The sequence below is a fragment of the Kwoniella mangroviensis genome (genome assembly GCF_000507465.2).
Source record: "Kwoniella mangroviensis CBS 8507 chromosome 1 map unlocalized Ctg01, whole genome shotgun sequence".
In the NCBI taxonomy this organism is placed as follows: domain Eukaryota; kingdom Fungi; phylum Basidiomycota; class Tremellomycetes; order Tremellales; family Cryptococcaceae; genus Kwoniella; species Kwoniella mangrovensis.
Genome location: NW_027062533.1, coordinates 3,546,546 through 3,567,983, shown reverse-complemented (window position 1 = coordinate 3,567,983; position 21,438 = coordinate 3,546,546). Strand labels below are relative to the sequence as shown.

At 45.6% G+C, this 21,438-nt stretch overlaps 7 protein-coding genes across 7 annotated transcripts; 4 read left to right on the top strand and 3 right to left on the bottom strand.

Annotated features, from left to right (window-relative positions):
- Positions 1-498: 498 nt before the first annotated feature.
- On the top strand, positions 499-3,871 carry I203_101327 (uncharacterized protein; the record flags this gene model as incomplete). The annotated part of the gene is made up of 14 exons (XM_019146279.2): positions 499-628; positions 700-756; positions 814-891; positions 942-1,050; positions 1,110-1,180; positions 1,234-1,589; positions 1,638-1,748; positions 1,806-1,873; positions 1,930-2,060; positions 2,155-2,307; positions 2,356-2,583; positions 2,640-3,068; positions 3,133-3,629; positions 3,689-3,871. The coding sequence occupies 14 exons, from the start codon at positions 499-501 to the stop codon at positions 3,869-3,871; spliced, it is 2,601 nt and encodes an 866-aa protein (XP_019004838.2).
- Positions 3,872-4,898: 1,027 nt separating this feature from the next.
- Positions 4,899-6,535, top strand: I203_101326 (uncharacterized protein; the record flags this gene model as incomplete). The annotated part of the gene is made up of 3 exons (XM_019146278.1): positions 4,899-5,875; positions 5,941-6,108; positions 6,214-6,535. 3 exons carry the CDS (start codon positions 4,899-4,901, stop codon positions 6,533-6,535), a joined length of 1,467 nt encoding a protein of 488 aa, XP_019004837.1.
- Positions 6,536-6,774: 239 nt separating this feature from the next.
- Positions 6,775-7,557, bottom strand: I203_101325 (uncharacterized protein; the record flags this gene model as incomplete). The annotated part of the gene is made up of 1 exon (XM_019146277.1): positions 6,775-7,557. The coding sequence occupies one exon, from the start codon at positions 7,555-7,557 to the stop codon at positions 6,775-6,777; it is 783 nt and encodes a 260-aa protein (XP_019004836.1).
- Positions 7,558-8,223: 666 nt separating this feature from the next.
- I203_101324 (uncharacterized protein) lies at positions 8,224-9,475 on the top strand (the record flags this gene model as incomplete). The annotated part of the gene is made up of 2 exons (XM_019146276.1): positions 8,224-8,341; positions 8,400-9,475. 2 exons carry the CDS (start codon positions 8,224-8,226, stop codon positions 9,473-9,475), a joined length of 1,194 nt encoding a protein of 397 aa, XP_019004835.1.
- A 592-nt stretch (positions 9,476-10,067) lies between these two features.
- On the bottom strand, positions 10,068-12,431 carry I203_101323 (uncharacterized protein; the record flags this gene model as incomplete). Its single annotated transcript, XM_019146275.1, has 2 exons — positions 10,068-11,786; positions 11,838-12,431. 2 exons carry the CDS (start codon positions 12,429-12,431, stop codon positions 10,068-10,070), a joined length of 2,313 nt encoding a protein of 770 aa, XP_019004834.1.
- Positions 12,432-15,275: 2,844 nt separating this feature from the next.
- I203_101322 (uncharacterized protein) lies at positions 15,276-16,518 on the bottom strand (the record flags this gene model as incomplete). Its single annotated transcript, XM_019146274.1, has 5 exons — positions 15,276-15,995; positions 16,066-16,102; positions 16,222-16,286; positions 16,351-16,361; positions 16,428-16,518. The coding sequence occupies 5 exons, from the start codon at positions 16,516-16,518 to the stop codon at positions 15,276-15,278; spliced, it is 924 nt and encodes a 307-aa protein (XP_019004833.1).
- A 1,810-nt stretch (positions 16,519-18,328) lies between these two features.
- I203_101321 (uncharacterized protein) lies at positions 18,329-21,194 on the top strand (the record flags this gene model as incomplete). Its single annotated transcript, XM_019146273.1, has 9 exons — positions 18,329-18,703; positions 18,772-18,798; positions 18,870-19,133; positions 19,202-19,272; positions 19,348-19,487; positions 19,563-19,629; positions 19,685-19,757; positions 19,849-20,031; positions 20,100-21,194. The coding sequence occupies 9 exons, from the start codon at positions 18,329-18,331 to the stop codon at positions 21,192-21,194; spliced, it is 2,295 nt and encodes a 764-aa protein (XP_019004832.1).
- Positions 21,195-21,438: the final 244 nt, after the last annotated feature.

Below are 21,438 nucleotides of genomic sequence, written 5' to 3'. Positions count from 1 at the left end.
CAATCTGGGTTTGACCAGAGACGCCCATCTCAACGACAAAGTGTAGAGCTTGTCCTGACTTGAAATGATACTCCTATGTTTCCAATTCAGCTTTCTCAGTGACTAGATCGAATTGTCCTCGTTGTACATCGATCCTTGATGCCATACACTCGAGTCTCGCGTGCTAAGTGGAAATATACAAGGCTGAGCAATCGTGATCACCATGCATCCGTCAGACTTGTCTCTCCTTCTCTCCTGAGTACTCGCAGGACAAGTTCGGTGAAACGATGGTGCCACAATCGCTCTCTCAAAGTGTTCGCTGTGGATACACGAAGATAACACCGCTAATCCCGAGGACGCGTCTTTAATGTTGAGGTTTGAGTTCTATGATGTGTGATGTGGGCATGCACGCGTCAACTCAACCACCGTCCACATTCAATCAGCCAAGATCCAACCCGATGTCAAATGCATCTACACCTTGGACCTGAACCCACACCCGATCAGGAGCTCGACAACGCCATGACTACAGAGTCAACACGCTCTGTAGAGCCCATGACACCCAATACCACAGTGGAGAATAGCGGATATACCATGAAACAGAGCCCGAGTCCGGCTCGAGAAGGGCTGAAGAGGAAGGCTGGTGAAGGAGGTTAGTACGAGTCGGCCCTGTCACTCCAACTTGCAGATTGGGTTCGCTGACTCACTCATCTTGTATGGTAGTGAATCCAGAAGACAAGGAGAATGGCGGCAGCGTGGACAAGAAGGCCAAGGTAGATGGTGAGCTAGAATCAATCCCCAAGATGTGTTACAGACAGCTAATGACTGAATTTGTAGATGCATCGATAGTAGAGCTGAAAGGTCGGAAATTGATATTCAAGCAAGAACTATCTTCACGTAAACTTCCTAGACGACGTGAGTCCAAATCATCGCTCGATTTTGCTCGTGACTGATAACCTCGATAGAGCTGCTGAACTTCGAAGGATGGCTCTTGGACGAAGTGGAAGCAGGGAGGACGGTCGGTGAGATACCAGAGGAGTTTTGGGGACTGATTGTGATGGCCGGACATGAACTGTGAGCCGGATTGTCATTCTCTGTAAACGTCGGTTCCAGCTCATATCATGACATTCCAGTACCTCAAGTAATGAGTCGTTGTTCATCAAACATCTTAAATCCGCTTTGGACGTGGTCAAAAGTGGACAAGGTAAATCCTTCTGGCAAATCTCAATTAGCTTTATATTGACGCTCTACCGGCAGATCCCTTACCCAACGAATCGCTTACACCTCTCATCCCTAAATTATTCACCCTGCATCAATACGGCTTCCTCCCATCCGATTTCTCCCCTTCCTCATCTACTACCAAAGTTCCCGCGGCATTGCAAATACGTTGTTGGGAGGCGAATGATTTGCAGAAGTACTTTCCCTCAGATCAGCTGGAAGAGCTATCAAGGAGAAGGAAAGAGAGAGAACAAGCTAGAGAAGAATGCGTGAAGATTTTGAACGGTTTGGATGATATCGAAAAACTGGAATTGATCAAGGGAGATAAAGGCGATAAGGGCAGTGTGAAGGAAGCGAAGGAGAAAGTAGTTGTCGCTAAGACGGAAGAAGTCGAAGTGAGTGATATAATCCCGAGGGTCAGGGCATAGCTGACCTTGTTGCAGGAGTCACCTCGTATAGCTAGAAGGAAAGATAGGGAAGGAACTGCCAATACCGTTGAGTCGAGAGGGAGAAGTGCATCACCTACAAAGAAGGGGAAGATGACTCCTGAAGAGGTGAGCTTAACCTTAATGGTCTGAATAAGCGGGTGGAAGCTGATGCATCGAATATAGGAGGAAGCAGCCAGGCTGAAGAAAGAGGAACGTGACGCTAGGAAAGCGGAAATGGCTGAGAAGAAAGCGTAAGTCTACTTACAGGAGATCGACTTATACCAGCTGATGGGAACTTCGACCACAGTGCCAAGGAGAAGGAGAAAGAACGACGGGACGCTGTTGTAGCCAAACAAGCCAAAGCGATGTTGGGCTTTTTCAAGGCGAAAGCACCCACTACACCCCCGATCAGTCGGGCTAGTGAGGCGGGACCTTCTAGTGAGTTGGACCGTCAATGCTACATGCACCTTGCGGACGCTGACATCATTGATAGAGCTGAAAGGTGGCGATGGCTCTCCGGTCAAAGGCAAAGGTAGCGACTACTCGAGAATGTTTTTACCGATGACCCAAAGACCAAACGTGCATATAGCAGAAATAAATCGATGGACACCTAAAAATCGCTTCATCAACGGCGATATCTCTTCGGAAACGAAAGATGTAGATGTGCAGGACTGGCAGCCACTTGGTAAGTCGCCAATCCCTCTGTATAGGATATGAGCTGACTCGGCGGTAGATTTCATCAATGAACACCTTCGAAAGCATGGCAAGCAAGTTCGCCCGTCTCGAAAAAATCTTCCGAAAGGCCTCAAGAGTATGCCTCCTCATGGTTCAGTCGCAGATGTATACAATACCCTGGAAGATGCAGAAGATCCACGTGAGGTGTTGAGACAGTTGAAAGATAGGAAAAGGTTTCCGTGGAAAACACTTGCCTTTGACCAACAAACCAGACCACCTTACTGCGGTAAGCTGATTCAAACACGTGTGAATGAGGTAACACAGCTGATGGACTTCACGTAGGCACCTTTACCAAGAAATCGGTCGTAGTAGGACCGCGAACACCGTTTGCCCAAGATCCGATTATCGATTATTCATACGACTCAAGCGATGATTGGGTAGATGATGAAGGTGGGGAAGACGTGGATGATTTCGGTAATGGGGAGGCTAAAGAGGATGAGGAAGACGAAGATGACGACGAGGATGAGGGAGAATTTGATGATTGGCTCGATGATGCTGAAGATGTAGAATTCACCCCTGTTGATGGAGATGTCGAACCTCTCACTGGACCCGAACAGGCTAGATTACCGATGAAGGTGGTTAAAAAATCGCGGGATGTGCCGAAAAAGGTGGTCAAGCTTACGCCGAGTTGGAAGGGACCTGTGTGGGAGAAGATAATAGGCGAAGAGGGCGTGGATGGATTGGAAGGGTATAGAATCCAGCTCCTGAATAGTGAGTAAAATCCTTGTCAAATTACGGCGTTCGAAGTATTTGTGCTTATCGTTGCCTGCTATAGAGACGCCTCATTCCATCAATCCATTCACATTCACCTCACCTGAACCTGTACAATCGTTCAAATCGTCTTTCAGCACGACCGTCATCGGCACAACTCTCAACGTGCGATGTCTCCTCTCCGTCGAGCCAATAGTAGCCGCACCTGCACCACCACCTGTACCTGAGAAACCCATTCATGTACCCAATTCGTCCTCTATCTACTACAAACCCGTCTACCCCGCATCCGCACCAGTGGTCGTTAATGGTGATATCGCCAATGGCACGACACAACCTAAATTAAGACCTGCACCGAAAGTAGGGTTCCCGGAAGAACACCTTGCAGAGCTGTACAGACTTATGGATGGAAGTAAGAAGATCAAACCGGATCTGATATCTCAATTACGTGAGAGATTCGAGAATGTAACTACGAAAGTGGCGATCGAAGCGAAGTTGAGGGAAGTAGCGGTGAAAGAAGGTAAAGGCAAGGAAAGTCAGTGGAAGGTCAAATCTGAAGCATGGGTGAGTAGGATGTCTTTCACGGAATGATTTATGTGCTGATAGATCTATAAATGGGATAGACTGCTATAGGATTGTCACCACCTGCACCGACCCCTACACCCGCTCCTGCGCCGGCCCAAGCTGCGAATTCGAAGTCGGTCGCTGATTTCTTCTCCTCGCCTGCTGCGCCCTCGTCCGACATTGAGACTAAGAACAAGTCCATTGGCGCTACGATCGATGAACCTATGATTATCGATGCGTAATGTCATACCAGCGAGATACAAACTGAAGGAAGATAAGTACGAATCATCATCATTTTGTTTTGTATAGCATTTTCGCCCATATCTCCTTCCTCTTACGAACATTTTCTTCGCTTGAATTGATGAGTATCACTTCTTGTTAACTACAACCATCATCATCATCATCACTTGCATCTAGTCTGTTCCATGTCATGTCTTATGTATATAACGAATACACATGTCCATATCTCATCTGATCATCAGTTACGAGATACGGTGCCGGATTCACGTAATAACGCTTGTTTCACCTTGCCGCTTTGACTAAATACTGATTTACAGGACACGAAAAAGCTACAGTTGATATTGCTGTGGCAGAATGACATCGATTGGATCTGGACTTGGGGTAGATGAGACCAACCTTGTCTTGGATGAGTATTGCGACGCCGCGGGGTATCGAATCAGCTGTATTTTGGAACAATCGTTACTGTGTGCACCAGGGATTTCTTTAGAAGTATTGAAATCAGTGTCGTATACGTACCAAGAGGTTTCGTCGCTATCAATGTGTGTTCTGCTACCACACATCACAGAGCACATGAATGGTGGCGATGCCGACTTCAGATACAAGTAGCATGTATCTGCGATCGAGAAGAACATATTCTGCCTCTCATATATATGTATATATGACCAGCTGGTGGGGGAGGCCCAGAACCCGCCAATGTGAGACATAGCTGACGACTTATCGATTGAAATTGGGGTAAGTATATTTAAATTTAAGGTTAGTAGTTTCTGTAGCTTGTGAAAAAGTGTTCTGGAATCTCCTATCTTCAAAGAGAAAGAGACTTTCGACGTATGCACTGCTTTGCGATAAAACCGTGGTGTTGTCCAGTTCATCATCCCCATCTTTCTTCTTCCCCTTCTTCGGTTCCCTTCTCTTCACCTTGGTCCAGTAATATCGACAAGTAGCATTGAAAATACACTCGTCCGAGCTGCAACAACCTTTGCAGTGGTATACAAAAGGCATCTAACAGGAATACAGTATACAGAAGTGGCGATGTCTCCTGGATTGTTAGATTCAGAATTCACTTCCCAGCATACATCTTCTTTTACACCACCCGTTTCATTCCCTATCGTACCTGGTTTGGGATCTTCTTCGCCTTCATCTCCGTCTCCTTCTTCCGGGATCACCAAACATCCACACGTATGGGATCTCCCCAGCAACACAAACGGTTTTAAACCGATATATTACTCTCACGAGGTCATACCTATCGTAAATCCCACTCTGGATCCAGTGGATCCAGTGGATCTAGCCAATATGGTTCCTCCTCCTAATGGTATTGTAAATCCAAATCCAAATATCAGAAGATCGTCTGATCCTACTCCAATGTCCACGTCACATGGCGTGGCGCTAGGGCATTATCATCTATTACCTCCTATAGAACTTACCGGTACTGGAAGTGGTACGAGCCAATGGCCAAAGGCTAAACCGAATGGTCCACGACCACAATCGAGAACGCGAACTACTAGACCTAAAGCTTCTTTCTACATACTGGATAACGACAATGAACAAGATGAAGATAGGTATACCAACAATTCAAATCAGTCGTCTACGTTGTACCATTCCAACTCTTCTCGTAAGCGGTCGATAGAGGGATATGCAATTTCTCATGCTCATGCACATGGACAAGAGCAACCTATGCAATTCCGCGTTGCCAACCCTGATAGATCCTCGTCTTCTACTCTATCTTCAACCAGCGATCATCTCGATGACAACGAAGTTGAGGTTCATGATAGAGAGACAGACGATACGAGACGAGGAAGTATGTATCTGGATGGTGGAGTCTCAGAGATGGACGAAGAAGAGCTAGGAGTTAGATTGGCGCAATATAATATGATTGCTGGGTATAACCAAACCCCTGGAACAGGTGATGAAACGGACAGGGACATCAGGGGCAGAAGGACGAGTTTGATTGATAGAGCGAAAACATTCATGCTAAGACGAAATAAAGATGAAATCGGAACAGATAATCCGTAAGTAATGTGTCGTAATCTCAATCTCATAATGGAAGCCTTGCTGATTGATTATGGGACATCAGGTACAACGAAGCTGGCCTGCAAAATGGTACGATATTGGATGGACAGCCGAGGCGAGCTTCAAGGAGCTGGCTGAGATGGAGGAAATCCGATTCTGAAGATAGGAGAAGAGCGGCAAGTGAAGATTGGACAAGAAATCATATGGCCCGCCACGAAAGGATCAGACAAGGGTGAGTCTTACCTACCCTACATCCCTTTCCTGATCATACTGCATCTCACAGATGAGTGTGGCAATGGCTGACACGGTATTGTATTTGACATATAAACCCGGACAGATCATCAAGTACTGCCAACACACATCCACGATCCAGTGCTCGACAGAAACGAATGGTTAATCCATATCCTAAAATGACATTTGAACTCGGACTCAATCCTAAGGGCAAGAGCGACACTTATATGAAAAACTTTACAAACACGAATAATCAAGTGCATGTAAATTCCGATGAGGCGGAAGCTTGGGATGGTGGATTGCCACCTCAACGACCAGCAACCACTGGTCAAAGTTCTTCATATAAGGCAGAACCACAGTTGATGGTGAAGAAGAAATCTTCCAAAGGATGGAAAGGAAAATTTAAGCTATTGAAATTATCTCAATAACGATTCAGTTAGAAGAGGTAGTGCGCCGCAGTCGAATCGATCAGTTTCATCCTTATGCTGTCTCTTTTTACAAAATCACTCGGTCTGCCAGTTAACAGTAGGTGTTTGAAGATATCTATATTACACAGTCATACATATGTAATCTATACTACAAATGAATCTATGAAAGAAAATATTGTACATGAAAATATCATCTAGGCTTGATTTGACCGGCTATTTAGGAAGGTTGATTTAATCACTCATAGCCCTCCGTCAACATCCTCCTTATTCTCTTCGACACGATGTCTGTGCCTCCTACTCTCAAGTGAGCTAGTAGTAGCCCTGTCGTCCTCACCTACCGCTTCTTGAAACATGTTGTCATCGAAATTGAGGCTATCTGGCTTCTCGTCACCTCTTTGCTCCAGATTGGAGAGAGACGGTGAGAGCGACGGTGAAGGTAGACCTGTCTTCTGCTGTGAGGATGGTTGAGCCATTACTGAAGAAGGTGTGGAAGTTGATATGGGAATGTTATCTATAGCCGGATGAGATGATGTAATAGTTGTACCAGTGGTCATAGAGGATTTTGATTCTTTCTCTTTTTCTTTCAACATTCCCAAAACAGCTTCATTCCTCTTCCATCTCAACCCTTGGCCTTCTCCTTCTTCACCCAATCTGATCCTTCTCCAAGCACTGAGCTCGTACATCCCCACTTCACCCCATATCCCAGCTTCGTTCATACTTTCATCCATATATACCATGTCGCTAGGCGACGGTAAAGATATACTCATTTGAGCGGCAGAAAAAGCAGCCAAGAGCCACAAGGTAGCTATGAATAAACAAAATAGGATACCTAACGATAGATGGCCACCATGAAAGAATTGCTCGATAGGTGTAGATGGACCGCGTCTAGATTGGACCTTGGGTTTGGAGGGTGGTTGTGAGAAATCGTGTTGTTTGGTCTGGCCGAAAAGTAAAGGATATCGAGGTGGTTGGAGCGCTCTGGTTATTTGGGCGGTAGGAGGTAAAGGAGAGAATGGTGCCATTTTGGGATATTGCACGGTGTTGTTCTGACAGAGTTTGAGACTGAACCGAAAGTAGGTCACGACATGGGGACATGCATGTGTCCGTCTTATATGATCGGTTTTTAACATATGTATGTATCAGGAATGTGTTGTTCAGTTTTTAATTACGAGGTGGGCTAGAAGACTGGCTGAATTGTTGGGCCCAGAATGGAGATACAGTAGTACTATAACTCTGAGGCTTCTTCACCTGCCACTTTCGCCAAAAGAAGAGTGTGAGATCATACTTTTCTTGGTCATTCTTGTCCGATCATCTCTTTTGAACCTTGAAAAGATCACTCAGGAAATCAGAAAAATTAACAGTCTCTCCGAGGCAAGGACAGTCCTATTTGATGCTGTAAAAGTCATGATATAGTTTACTGCACCAAAACATGGAAGATTCCGAAGACCAGCCGGTTTCGTGCCTTAAATCGCTAATCAACCCTCGTCGATCCTCGATTCCGGATGAATGACGTAGCAGATCGATCGATGTTTACTTGAGAACATTACGAGTATTTTGTTGACACCCTCATGCGTGATGAGTTCAGCTCATCTTGCAATATACGACAATCAGCTAGGACACTGTTTGTGATCGGACCCAGCTGCTGAATAACAGTCATCACCATTTACTGCAAAGACATTTCAATTATAATGACCCCAAAAGCGAAATCGAGAACGTCTGTGGGAGCGAAAAGGAAACATGAGGATGAGAAGGATGTTTCCAGCAGTGAAAGTGGAAGTGGAAGTGAATTGAGCGAATACGATCATGGTGAGTGAGATTGTCCGATCAAGTATGTAAATGTAGCTTACAGATATTCCGAGTGTAGATAATTCCGACGATGGCTACGATCATTTGCCATCAGGAAGCAAGAATACCAAGAAGACCAATGGGGATGTTTCACCTGCGAAAGGCAAGGCAAAGACCAAATCAAAACAGCAAGAAGCCAAGTCAAAAGTACAAGACAGTCCAAAGAACAACAGGAAGAAATCCCAAGATTCTCCTAAATCCAATAAGAAGTCCAAAACATCTCCAGCAGACATCATACCCCGTATCAAATCTACAAATCCCAAAGCTTTATTGGAATACCTCTTATCTGACGAAGCATTAGACTATGCTAACCCTGCTCCTGAAAGGGGGTACGGCGAAGTAGACTGGTCCAAACACACTTCACCATCCGACCCTAAGACCGCTCCTACTCCATTGCCTAAACCTACTGCATCCAAGAAGGAAAAAGCCGAAGCCGAGGACACCCATCCAGCAATCTTACCAGAGGGGTACATACGATATCCACACTCGGATATGACTCCATTTCAAATCCTCACTTCATCTTTATTGCTTTCCAAACCCCTTTCTCACAAGTTGGGTATAAGGACTATATCGACTTTACTTAATCCTCCATTCGAATTTGGCAAGTTTGATGTGTTGGTCAAAGCAGATGAAGAGAGGATAAGAGAGGGATTATGGAAAGCTCGAACTCAACATAAAGAGAAGACTTCCGTGCAGCTTTTAGAGTTGGCCCAAGGAGTGAGGGGGCTGAATGGTGAAGGAGAAGAGGATAGTTTGGGAGGAATCAAAAGGGCCATAGAGGGTCTGGGGAATGATGAGGAGAAAGCTCAAAAGAGAGTAGGAGATATGTTATCCACAATCAAAGGAATTGGACCGATTGGAGTATCGATATTCCTCAGGAGGATTCAATCACAATGGAACGAAGTCTATCCATATGTCGATCAGAGGTGTTTGAGTGCTGCGAAGTCGATTGGATTGGTGGATGATAAGGCAGGTGCAAAGGAGATGGCAAAATTAGTAAAAGATGATAGTAAGCAATTGGTCAAACTGTTAGATACGCTCATAGGGTTGGATCTTGAGAAGAAATTGGACGATGTCGTTGAGAGGTATACCTGATTTTTCAGGCGTCGTCAACCAAACCGTGTTTTTGTATTCTTGACTTCTTTTCCTCGCTCCTTCCCTCTTAAGAGCGCTGTATCATTTCGCAACGCACTCAATGTCGTCTTTTCCAGATCACATGCATTATTATATTCACAAATTAAATAGTTTATAAACAATTTACTAGATATATGATTTTTGTCAAAACGCAAGGTCACTTGATTCACAATTTTGCGATAAGTATATATACGTGCCAAGCAGAAACAGAGAAAGAAGCAAGATGCAAAGTGAAGGAAAGAATACGAGAAGAAAGCATGATGGTATATCTTATAATGGCTACAGTGTATGTTTTAACAAGAGGATGATTATATTAACAAAATAAGACGTATATACACCTAGCACAAAAAAGTATTCCCAAGAAAAACGCAAGATACCATGCTAAAAGATAGATAATGTCCAAAAAGAAAAGATCAATGCGATGCGATGCGATGCAATGCAATGCAAGAAGAACAAGAAACGTTTATGCTACAGTCATCGGGTATTTGAGATGTTTGATGTCGGGAAAGTCGATTATGAAGATTTGATGTTGAAAAAGTTGAGGAGTTATTGATCACTGTCTCATCCCAGTACCGGCATATGAGGCTACTCTGTTAAAGCCTACTCTACCTAATACTCGGGTCTTGGCGGATCCGAAGATAGGGGGTTGACCCATCGATACCGCTCTGGGACAAGGTGAATTTTCGTTACCAGAGCTGTTAGGACCGTTACCTCCCAAAGGTGAAGAATCATGTTCGTGATCTTCTTCTGTGATCGTCATACCCTGTCTTCTAGCCGTAGCAGCAGAGGCAGCGGCGAAAGCCAGTGGGGGGCATGGTGGAGCAGCACGAGAAGGGAGAGTGGGTTGTTCGCCATATGTGAAAGATCTCGTTCTGCTGAATTTCCTGAAATCGTGTAAGTCGGAATTACGCCTTTCGAGATGTTTAGGATCATCCATCGGTGTATATCCACCATTACATCGATCAGGTTGACTCTGGTAGAATCCACAATATCCTCCTTCCAATATGTATACCTCCGGATAGAAGATCTTGGGATACAGGGCATTGTTGATTAGACGATCTCTTGAACGAAGATGTTTCGCAAAAGTCGGTGCCCTTTTGGCGCTAAATTCGCAATGGAAGACGAGCACTACTTGTTCTCCTTCTTCTAATTCACCACTTCTACTAGGCACAGGCAATGCGTTACCATTGGCATGAACACCTTTCGATTCCGATAATAGCAGTTGATCGAGAGCATCCATCGATTTGACGTTGATGGCACCTTCGATATGTCCACCTTCGTACTCGTAATCGAATCGACAATCGATAATATGATATCGTTTGACTCTTGAGTGGTATTTCCCGGCAAGAAGTTCTTGCAGGGTGTTGGGGGTGATTCGAACCAATCCATCCTCCTTGACCTTGTGACAAGGTAAAATCTTCCCGTCCATCTCATTATCTCCGAAGCCAGGTAATCCACCAGGCCCGTATGGGCTAACCTTTTGTTTCCCTTTATTACCAATAGGGCTGGCCACGCCTTGACCAGAAGTGGCGATGGATGCTCGGACTGGCTTGAACCCAGGGGAACCGTCAACTCGAGGAATAGCTCGAGGACCGTACCTTCGCATGTATTCCGCTTGAGTACCAGCCATTGAAGGTGAAGCCTCGTATTCACTCTCATCCTCTTCCATCTCGTGCATCTTGTTCTGATCGCATACCGAGAAAGCTCTTCGCATTGGCGCCATGGCCGAACGAGGGAATGTACCGGATTGAGTACCGCCGAGAGTGGTCTTTGGAGGAGCGTAGAGAATGGGGAAGGCAGAAGTGGCGGACGCAGTTCGGAGGCCATTGTCGCCTGAAGAACCAGCACTGAGAGGGCCAAGGGTAGGTCGTTTGAAAGAAGGGTTTCGTCGAGCTGCTACAGTGCTGAACCGACCGCCGCCAAACAACATTGCACCGGAGGAAGCTGTCTTTTCAAGGCCAGGTCGACCGATGCCCAAACCGAGTGAAGTACGTTTGGCGGATGGCGAGCCAGATGATGGTGAAGCTGGAGATCCAGTGACGAGAGAGCGTCGTTTGGCTGGAGCTTGGGCTGATGGCGCTGCAGGTGATTCGCAGAAGAAAGAACCAAGTCCAGGTGACCCGGAGAACGAAGCTGCACCACTGAAAGAAGGTGACTGCTGAGAAGATGGTCGGCGGGACTTAAGTGCCGGTGAATCAATATCCATGCCAAAGTCGTCGCTGGCAGAGGTCGAGGCGACTGAACAAGGGGATAATGACATGACTGGGTCGGTCTGCGATGATTGTCAGTGACGGTACTGGTGAGCAATGATATGATAACACACCTCTCGTCTGAACATATGAGCTTGCATTCCTAATCTAGGTCTACCAGTCTCTTCATTTGATGATGTCCACTGCATTGGCAGTCCTCCTCTAGGCCGTATGACATTCCTTGCCTCAGGCAGATTTGGCGGTAACATCATCCCCTTGTTGGCTTTGGTAGTGGCTGGTCCTGCTGATCGCTGCATGATGTTTGCCGATAATTCCCTTCCGAAGGTTCTTCCCTGTCCCAGTGGTCGAGCAGAGAGAGGCTGGATAGTATCATCAAGGTCCATATTCGATGATTTAGAAGGAGAAGGGACAGTCAAGCGCTGTAAGGGTACTGGATCTGGCCGACGAGGTTTGAGCGAGAAGACGGGTGAAGGCGACAGGAAGCCAGTGGTATTCTGCGAGAACGAGGGCGATACCGCACCCTTTTTCGGCATGATGGGACTAGGCGAGAAGCATGGCGAGGTCTCGCCGAACGACAGGGAGGAGTTGAACGATTGGTCAACCTCGATAGGTAAGTCGGTTTCCGTCTGGGTGGGAGAGGGTATAGGTGATGGGAAGCGGGATGAGGGGAAGGACTCGTTTAACGGTGACGAGGAGAAGCTGTCCATGATGTAAGGCGTACTAGGTGGATACTCTGAACAATGGAATCTTCGAGGATGATGACACTCTATGAGCAGTGGAATAACATCTTCGTTATCAGCAAGATAGATCTACGAACCTTGATTGGCGCGATGATAAGATGTATGGATCAAATAGTTCAATCGAGTACTAACGATGGTAGGTGCATGTCGATGCCATGGGGTAATCTGAATCATTACTCACAATAGGAGACAGTACAGAGACTGACCATATAAACCTGCATGCAAGTAGTCCATCCACCAAGCTGAGTATTGCAAGGTGTGCGAGCCTCGAAGAAATCTGCAAGTGAGACACTGGTGTGGGGTTGAGCAGGTGCTTGTGGAGAGGGTCGCTGGAGGGTGGGGATCACCCTGGCTCGTCTGTCTGAGAGTGAAGTGATTCAGTGATCGTCAGAGCTGAGGAGGTAGAGAAGGCGGGATTGAGAATTGGACTGAATGAATTGGAAGTGATTTGAATCTGAATGTGAAAATGAGAGGGAAAGTTGGTTGAAAGGAATGTGGGAGACCGATTGTCGAGTTTCTAGTCTTAGTTTCGTTCGTTGGGTTTTCCGTTGCTTTGGGTCGTCGTCGAAGTGATTTTGATGAGGACGGAGATAGCTACGATGGGCACAGATGGGATGTAGGATATATGATGAATGAGTAGGAAAGTTGAATAGATAGGTCAGTGAGGTTGAGTGAGTGGGGCTGGTCGCGGCTGCTTTTCCTTTTTACCCTACTAATCCTTAAATTCCCTACACTTCGACACTCCCGACGAAAAGATCCGGTCGTCTGTCTTTTGGGAATCACGGTAGTAGATACCGATGGAGGTTTATCGGGTCAAGAGCGATTATGAAATCGTACAGAGCGAGCAGGTTGGATGAGCAGATGATGTGATTTTGGGTTGGGTTGTGTTGAGATGGAAAGGATGGCACAATTAGTCAGTCCACTTGTCTTTCCGGATTTCCCTGAATAGCTCGTACAGAGAGGATGAGTGTGACTCACATCAGTATGATAGATGGGATTTAGGGGGCGCCGAACTAATCTTCCAAAGTTGAATCTACTAAGTAAGACCAGAGTTGCTGAATTGGATGGGACGGGATGGTTGATAACCTGGAGTTGGTACAGCAGGATAGCGTTATTGGCTGAGTGAGAGGCGTCTACTGATGTTCTTTTCTGCACAACTGATGAGACGAATGTCTTGAGTTGTAGGTGTGCAAGGTCGAAGGGCGCAGAGGTGAGGCAAGAGGAGGCAAGCGAACAAGAATATCAATGATATCGATATGAAAACAGCGGTGGATGGAATGAATGAGTAATGACGCGAATAACGAGCAGTTGGCTTGTTATGGGAATATGATGAGAGGGTTGAGGGAAAGATGAAAAGTGATATGCGGTCAATGGATGTGTCAAGTGGTAAAATGATCATTCAACCAACATTCGACATTTTCAACATGGGCTACGGTGGGAAAGCGCGACTGATTTTCAAGAACATGGTGACCGATTCAGGGTAACACCGATGCAGACCATAACAACCAACATACGAGCACGACGTAACTACTCACTCATACAGCACATAACACACAACATCCAAACATTCCTTGCAATCAATCCCTTGATTCTCTCGTCATACAACCTCTCGGACTGAAAAAAATCACTCTAACCTAGATTCTTGAGTAAAAGAATCGTTTCCTGCTATTTGTACAGGTATATAGCCTGCACTGCATGATCGACGGTCGATCAGAGTACGACTCTGCTAAGCCACACCGACCACCAGACACTACTCATGGGGTATCTTATGCCGCTGCAAGCCTTCCGACCTTAACCACTGGAGTGGTAAAGTGTAGTATAGAACTTTGAGTCTGTTCCATAAATCGTGAAAGGCGTTCCTACATGACTTGGCATGCAATTCCGCTTCCGAGTATTCAGGTGCACTCTAGCATGAAGTCAGATTCGATGTTCCCTCTAAAAAAGAAGATCTGATCTCCTATGACCGACTCATCGCGTGTACAGGTCGATTGTCAAGTTGCAAATCCTTCTCAAACCAAGAAGTCCAAAGCATCGTTGTCCACTGCTGTCATGCATGCACTGGACTGCTGTACTGCCATGATGATTCTCGTACACTCAAGTCGAATATCCCGATACGTGTACTGTAAACCTGTAAACAAGCTAAAAAGCTAAAGCTCCGAAACCAGTCTAAGAGAAGAAAGGTACCACAACGAGTGACGTCGAGACACAGCCATCTGTTACTATACGGCTCACATGCATGATGTAATGTTCCTCTCTAAATGCATGTGGATGCATGTGACCAATAGTTACGGTCATGGGCTAACATGATATCACCACTCAAGCCATTCCAAGTGGGCCGCTCGCAATGCAAAAGCTTCATTCGGTCATCGCTGTCTACCATAACGAGGTTTGCTGGTCGAGAGAGACGTCATCCGCTCTACTCATACAGTAAGGATCAAGTTCCGACACCTCGTGCGTTGTTCTAGAAGTCTGTGACAAACTAGTCACGCTTCAGCAGGCACAGAAGGATGGTTAGTCCAGCGCACGAATCGTGTTGATCGAACGATCACACCTTCTTCGGTCAAGTTGGTTGACAAGGTGAAACGGCGAATCCATGCGGGAGTCGTTCCGAAGATACGCGAATTGAGATGACGACGCAACCGCCGATGCTATCGGGAAAATCGCCGTTGAGAGAGCAATTCAGCCAGTCGTACGATTGATAATATACAGATATACATGTCAAATGGTGCTTTGATTCCTTTGAAGAATGAGTGATACAGGTGACTACGTGTGTTTCCCTCAATCTCAACCTTGACGAACGTCCTTCGTTCGCTACAGAGCCAAAGATTCTTTACTTTCAAACTTCTCCACAAATCTCGAGCCTTCTCTTATCTGAGATACTCTCACACTCGTATCGCTTTCTCCCGATGGTGTATCTTCTCTCTGAGCATCCATTATACCAGATCCATCAGCAGAACCTAGACTAGATGTCGTTGAACCTTGGCGTCGGGCGGAATAGGGGTTCGGACTAAGTCTCGATTCGTCGTAATTGTTATAAGGATTTTCGAATGGGTTCACTATCCTCTCCGTCCCCTTCCCTTTCCCTTTCATTGTCGAAGTGAAAGGAGAGATCGATGCATTTGACGATACACTATTGGATCGTGAACGAGGTTTGGGCGATTTGGTCCTTAATGGTAAAGCAGCTTCGGAAGGATGATTTGGCAAGTTCACTGATTGGTGACGAGGGGGAGTCTCAACGGGTAATTCCCATTCTGATGATCTCTGTCTGGTATACACCGGTCTGGTAAATCCGAATTTTGAAGCTTTTGGTGTATCACCCACATCCAGATCTTGATCTTGATTTAATTCCATATCGACTTGTTCAGCATATGGATCTCGATTCAGATCAGAGCCGTGAGAGGTGAATGATAACGATGGTAAGGGATTATGAAATCCGCTTTTTCGCTTGGTTTTGGATGGTAGTCGTTTACGGTATCGGTTCCAAAGGTAGATACCGATGAATGTCGATATGATCAAGAAGATGGCAATGCCCTAGAACCTCACGTCATCTGCTGTTAGTGTTGTGGCGTAGTAGCATGAAACTCGTGATGAGGGATCTCACAGATATCAGTCCAATGAATCCACCTGTTGAGCCCGCACTGAAATCCCGCGTAACAAGTTAGCTCATATATTCCTTAAGTCATAGCATGACTATGATACCGGAATCGTTGGCAAAGAAGCACGAATTGCGTGATAGTCAAGAGGACTGCTGACTCACATCTTCGGCTCATCTCCTAATCCTCTCCATTTCGTCTCTGTACTTGCAGGTGGTCCTGTGCCGTACTGTGAGAATCACAATCAGTCAGTCACGATCATAGCATGACATTCCAGTCGAGTTGACACGCACGGATACAGAATCTACGCTTGGACGAAATCATATCAGCTGTGTGACCCTAGACCATGGATGAAAAGCTCAGTACCCACCAGGACGAGTTGTGGTGATCCCTGAACCACTTCCTCCTCTTCTCTCAAACCTCTGCTCGGAGGGACCACGTATGAACCAGGTGATGATCATCGTGTCATATCTTATATAGTCATTGCTGGTGGATGTTGCTGTTGGTCACTATGGATTGTGTATGATGAGATTGGCATCGGATGATACCACGAGTAGGATCAGTGGTTTGAGTATGCTCGCTCATAAAGCGAACCAAACGTCATCACCGTATCATCTGCTCATGTTCACGTGATACAAGAAATGATTTGCCCAAAAGTCCACGTCATGATATCCGACCCGTAATCTACCTTCGATTTTCGGCCGCTCTAATCTGATAACTCAATCTTTCTACACACACAGTACATATCTCCCGTTTCACCCGAAAATATGTTATTCGACCTGGCGATAAAATTACAGAGATCGCTTAATTCTCAATAACTCTTCAGTTGGGATCTAGGGTTATATGGAACCTAATTAGGAGTGATCTTCGTCCTCTGTCTGTCTGACTGTCGCTTTCGGCCGCAGCAAGTAAAATTGCGACATCTCGAATCGTGGTTGTGCTAGTAGTCGCAGGGGTATGTCCCGGTAGGAAGGGGAAGTTCTTTCCCCAAGGCATCACGGGACGACCACTTGGTAGAGATCGGCTGTCTCAGTGCATGAACACTCGCAGCTTTGGAGTATGCATGGGATATGAGTCACTCCCCACAATGCAACCATAGGTATACATCCTGTACCTCCCCAGGCCCATTCGACCGAACGCGGGGAAGAAAGATCGCTTCAACCTTGAGAAGAATATTTAGAATCAGGCCTCGGAAGGAACTGGAAAATTATTCCCTATATCTGATAAGCGGGAAAGAAAATCGGTGTTCACATACAGAGTACAACTTTTCGGTCGATACTGGTAACTATGTTCCGTTACAGCAAGTGATTGATCTTTCCGATCCGGTCGATCTTCTCCATCATTATACTTGACATACAAATGGATCTCACTCCTTCTTGGCGTCTAGTCCAAAAATAGACCTCCCTTCTTCTCTTCTTCTTTGTGGTGCTGAACTCCTGTGATGTGATATCTTATCGGCCGACGTTCCTGCAAGGTACCACTAACCTAACCTCGTATCTCCTCGAAGAGATCTAGTCGTACCTAATTATTATCTTTTCCTCAAAAATCTATTCACAAATTTTACGATAGTCTGTCCTCAAGCTCTACAGTTTGGCGATTCACCTAACGGATCCTATCGGTACAGTGTCCGATTTCGAAAAGGTTATCCTTGACTCCTTGGAGCAAAGCAATATGTCTAATTCGGCTCCTCACTCCTGACCTAGCTCATGCCATGCTCTTCGGACGACAACTGATGGGAACCACACGAGCTTGGAGCTACGGCGGCGGCGGGAGTAAATTCAATTCTGATGTAAATTTTGAATCTAGACTGCCTTTTCTCGTCGGACTGGCTGGCAGACCGGGTATGGGCCGTAGGGATGAATGGAATGAGGGATGTGATGCATGGGAGTGGATTGCCCTAAGGGACTTTCTAGTCTAGGTGTGACTTGAAAAGGAGGGAAATTTTATCTTGATGAGGTCGATGGCCAATGAGAGAAGGGTTTATGGTCTATCCCAAACCGATTGGGACCGAGCAGAATAACATATATAACAGAGGGTTTTCTTCACCTTTTCCTGGTAAACGTCAAAAAACCCTCTGTACGGGCTCATAGTCTGTCAACTCTACTTACTCACTCAGAATTCTTCGCAGTCCTCTGATCAAGACTGGTTTGATTTACCCTCACTCTCCACCATACATTTGACAGTACAATCATGGTACCTTCCAGCATCTTTCTTTGCTCTGTGATCCTCATCATCAGAGCGGTGAGAGGGGAAGGTTATCAGGTATATACCATGAACCCCGCTTCCAACTGTGTTGAAGGTATCAACGATGCTCTAACCGAAGTTACATTTGGCGATATCGACCCTGACGCCGTTTACTACACCGGACTTTGCAATTCTGTATATCACACGACGAGTTTAGCTTTGTCCACTATGAAATGGTGTACCACGCAAAAGCAAAAGGATAAAGGATGGAAATTGATGAATCACTATTGCGAGGAATATGGTAGTGTTTCTCTACCCTCGTGGGAGGAACTGTCGTCCAAAGTGAACCAATCGAATCTTATTGAAGATGTTAACACAGTCGATCCGACCATCATTGGGACGGTATTCAACAGTACAATTGTTTTAAGTGAAGAAGCTTGGTGGGCCGGACAGCACACTGATGTGAGTCAGCTGAGCCCCACAATTGTCTGTAGCTTAGAGGATTCAGCTGATACTATGCTGTCGACTAGGATGTTTGGACTACTGAAGAGGGTTATGTGAGTGTTAAGTCATCATGATCGTGATACTATTTGTGGCAGTCATTCGAAAGTGCTGACTTGAATGACAGCACCACGGATTCGGATGGGGATTATACATTCTAGTTGGTTTAGCCATTCTCTTCGGCACGTTGAACCGACTGTTCGCAGTGTTCGTTCGATCATACAGCGCTTCAGACTCATCGCCTCAAGAGGTTCCTCCTTTCTCTCATAAAAGCCGATGGTACACAATGTACCGAAAGCACATCGAGGTACCAGCTTTATTTGGGTACAAACATTCCCAAGCTTCTGCTTGGGGGTTCCTGAGCATACCTACCAGGATACAAGGTCTGTTTGTGAGTGGAAGATTACATTGTCATTGTGGAATCACCCCACTTAGATGACGGTATATGTGGCTGTGCAGATATTCGGATATGTGGCTCTGAATGTCATCTTCACTTCAATCGGATACCATACTTTTTACGAAAATGTGTAGTGCGTACTGTGCCTCTATTTAGCCGAATGATAACGACGGCTGATATAAGGTATCGTCTGATTGTACACTGCTAGCTGGTATGGTCAAAAAGATACACAGATCATACGGTACCTGAGTGATAGGACTGGTATAATGTGTTTCTACAATCTGCCTCTTCTGTGGTGTTTGGCAGGAAGAAATGACGTGATACTTTGGATGACCGGCTGGTCTTACAGTGAGTGCACCAAATACCTAAACGCCGACGTATGAAACACAACGACGGTGCTCACGAATGAATCATCTGTCGTAGGTACGCTGAATCTGTTCCATCGATGGGTAGCTAGAATTGCTGTTCTTCAAGCTATCGTCCATTCTGCGTGAGTTAAATGGGCCATCAATGACAATGCGGGACCTGACAGGGTTTCCTTGCAGTGGCTATACTTGGCTGGAAAGGGGATACATAGCTGTCGAGATGAAAGAACAATACTGGTGGACCGGAGTAATCGTAAGTTCAGATTGGCCAAGTTGAGCATCGAGCATCGAGCTTCGGGCATTATGCGCAATGCTGATCCTCAAATTTTTGCGACTCACTTTAGGCAACGATAGTCATGTCTTTGCTTATCCCATTCTCCGTCCGACCATTCCGAGAGAAATTCTACGAACTCTTCTTACTGATTCATATCGTTCTGGCCTTGGTAACCCTGGTCACTTGTTGGTATCATGTGAAAATTTGGGATGGAGCTTATGATCCTTGGAAATGGGCCAGTGTGGCTGTCTGGGTGAGCTGACCCTGTTCATCGAAGGAAGTGCTCGCAGCACTAATGTATTGATTGGTCCTCGTATCTAGGCAATGGACAGAGTAATCCGGGTCATTCGTGTGATCGTCCTAACCTACAAAGCATTATCCAAATCCGGTATCAACACGAAAGCCACTATTCCTTGGTCCTCTTCCGATCAGAAAGGGTTAATTAGACTGACCATCACCACATCAATCAAGATCATTCCTCAACCGGGTCAATACTACTTTATCTATACTCCCTATTCACTCAAACCATGGGAAAATCATCCTTTCACTCTTGCTTCTTGGACCGTCAACGCAAACGATACTACCTTAAACTTCCTTGTGGCACCTCTCAAGGGAGCTACCAAACGATGGCAGAAGAAGATTCTCAAAAATCAAGAAAGACAAATCGACATGAGATTATTGTTAGAAGGACCTTATGGACATACCAACCCTGTCGAACAATATGATAAAGTTTTGTTTTTGGTAGGAGGATCAGGTATAACGTCAATCTTACCATACTTGTATAAATTGAAATTGATCTCAATCCAAGTGCCCGAACCGACAATTAGGGAAATAAGGGTAATTTGGATAGTGAAAGATCAAAATTATGCGAAAGACGTTTTGGATAATGAATTGAGAGAATACGTAGATATGGGAGCATGTGGAGATATACCCACCAAAGTGGATCTGTACGTAACCAGGGGAGGAGCGAATGGTCAACAGGACTTGGTAGGATCACTGGGATACGATACCACCGAATCGAGCCCTACCTCAGCATCGAGTTCACCCGGGATCACGTCAACGCCAATGATCGAAAAAATCGAATCTCAAAATATCAATGAGCCCAGTACAGACGCTAATAATGATGGTGAATTATCGACTTCGAATTCCGACATGGAACTTGGATCTTCAGCTTCTAAAGAGAAGATCACCAAGTCTGTTGGTCTCACCATCCATCAAGGTAAACCGATCGTCAAAGACCTAGTACACCAATCTGTAAATGGTCTAGTAGGAAGCGAGAGATTAGCCGTATCGGCTTGTGGACCTTCCAAGCTGATGGATGATGCGCGTGCAAGTGTATGTGAGATTTATGGGAATGGTGAAAACCAAGTTGATGGTAAAAGGATCGGATATTTCGAAGAGTCTTTCTGTTGGTAAAAATGTCATTGACCTTCCTTCGGTTCCTGATTGAATTTATAAAATTTATATTGATTACTTTCCATTGCTAAGAATGACTGAGTCATGAAAAAATGAATTTTTGACACTGTATTGTATAGTGAAAGTAGTAAATGCCGGTTCTCATACGCTGTACCATTGAGCGATCGAGGAGAAGAGCGTATAGCATTCCGAAAGACACAGACTGTCCATATATCAAAGAGGCAGTCATTGAACTATACACCAT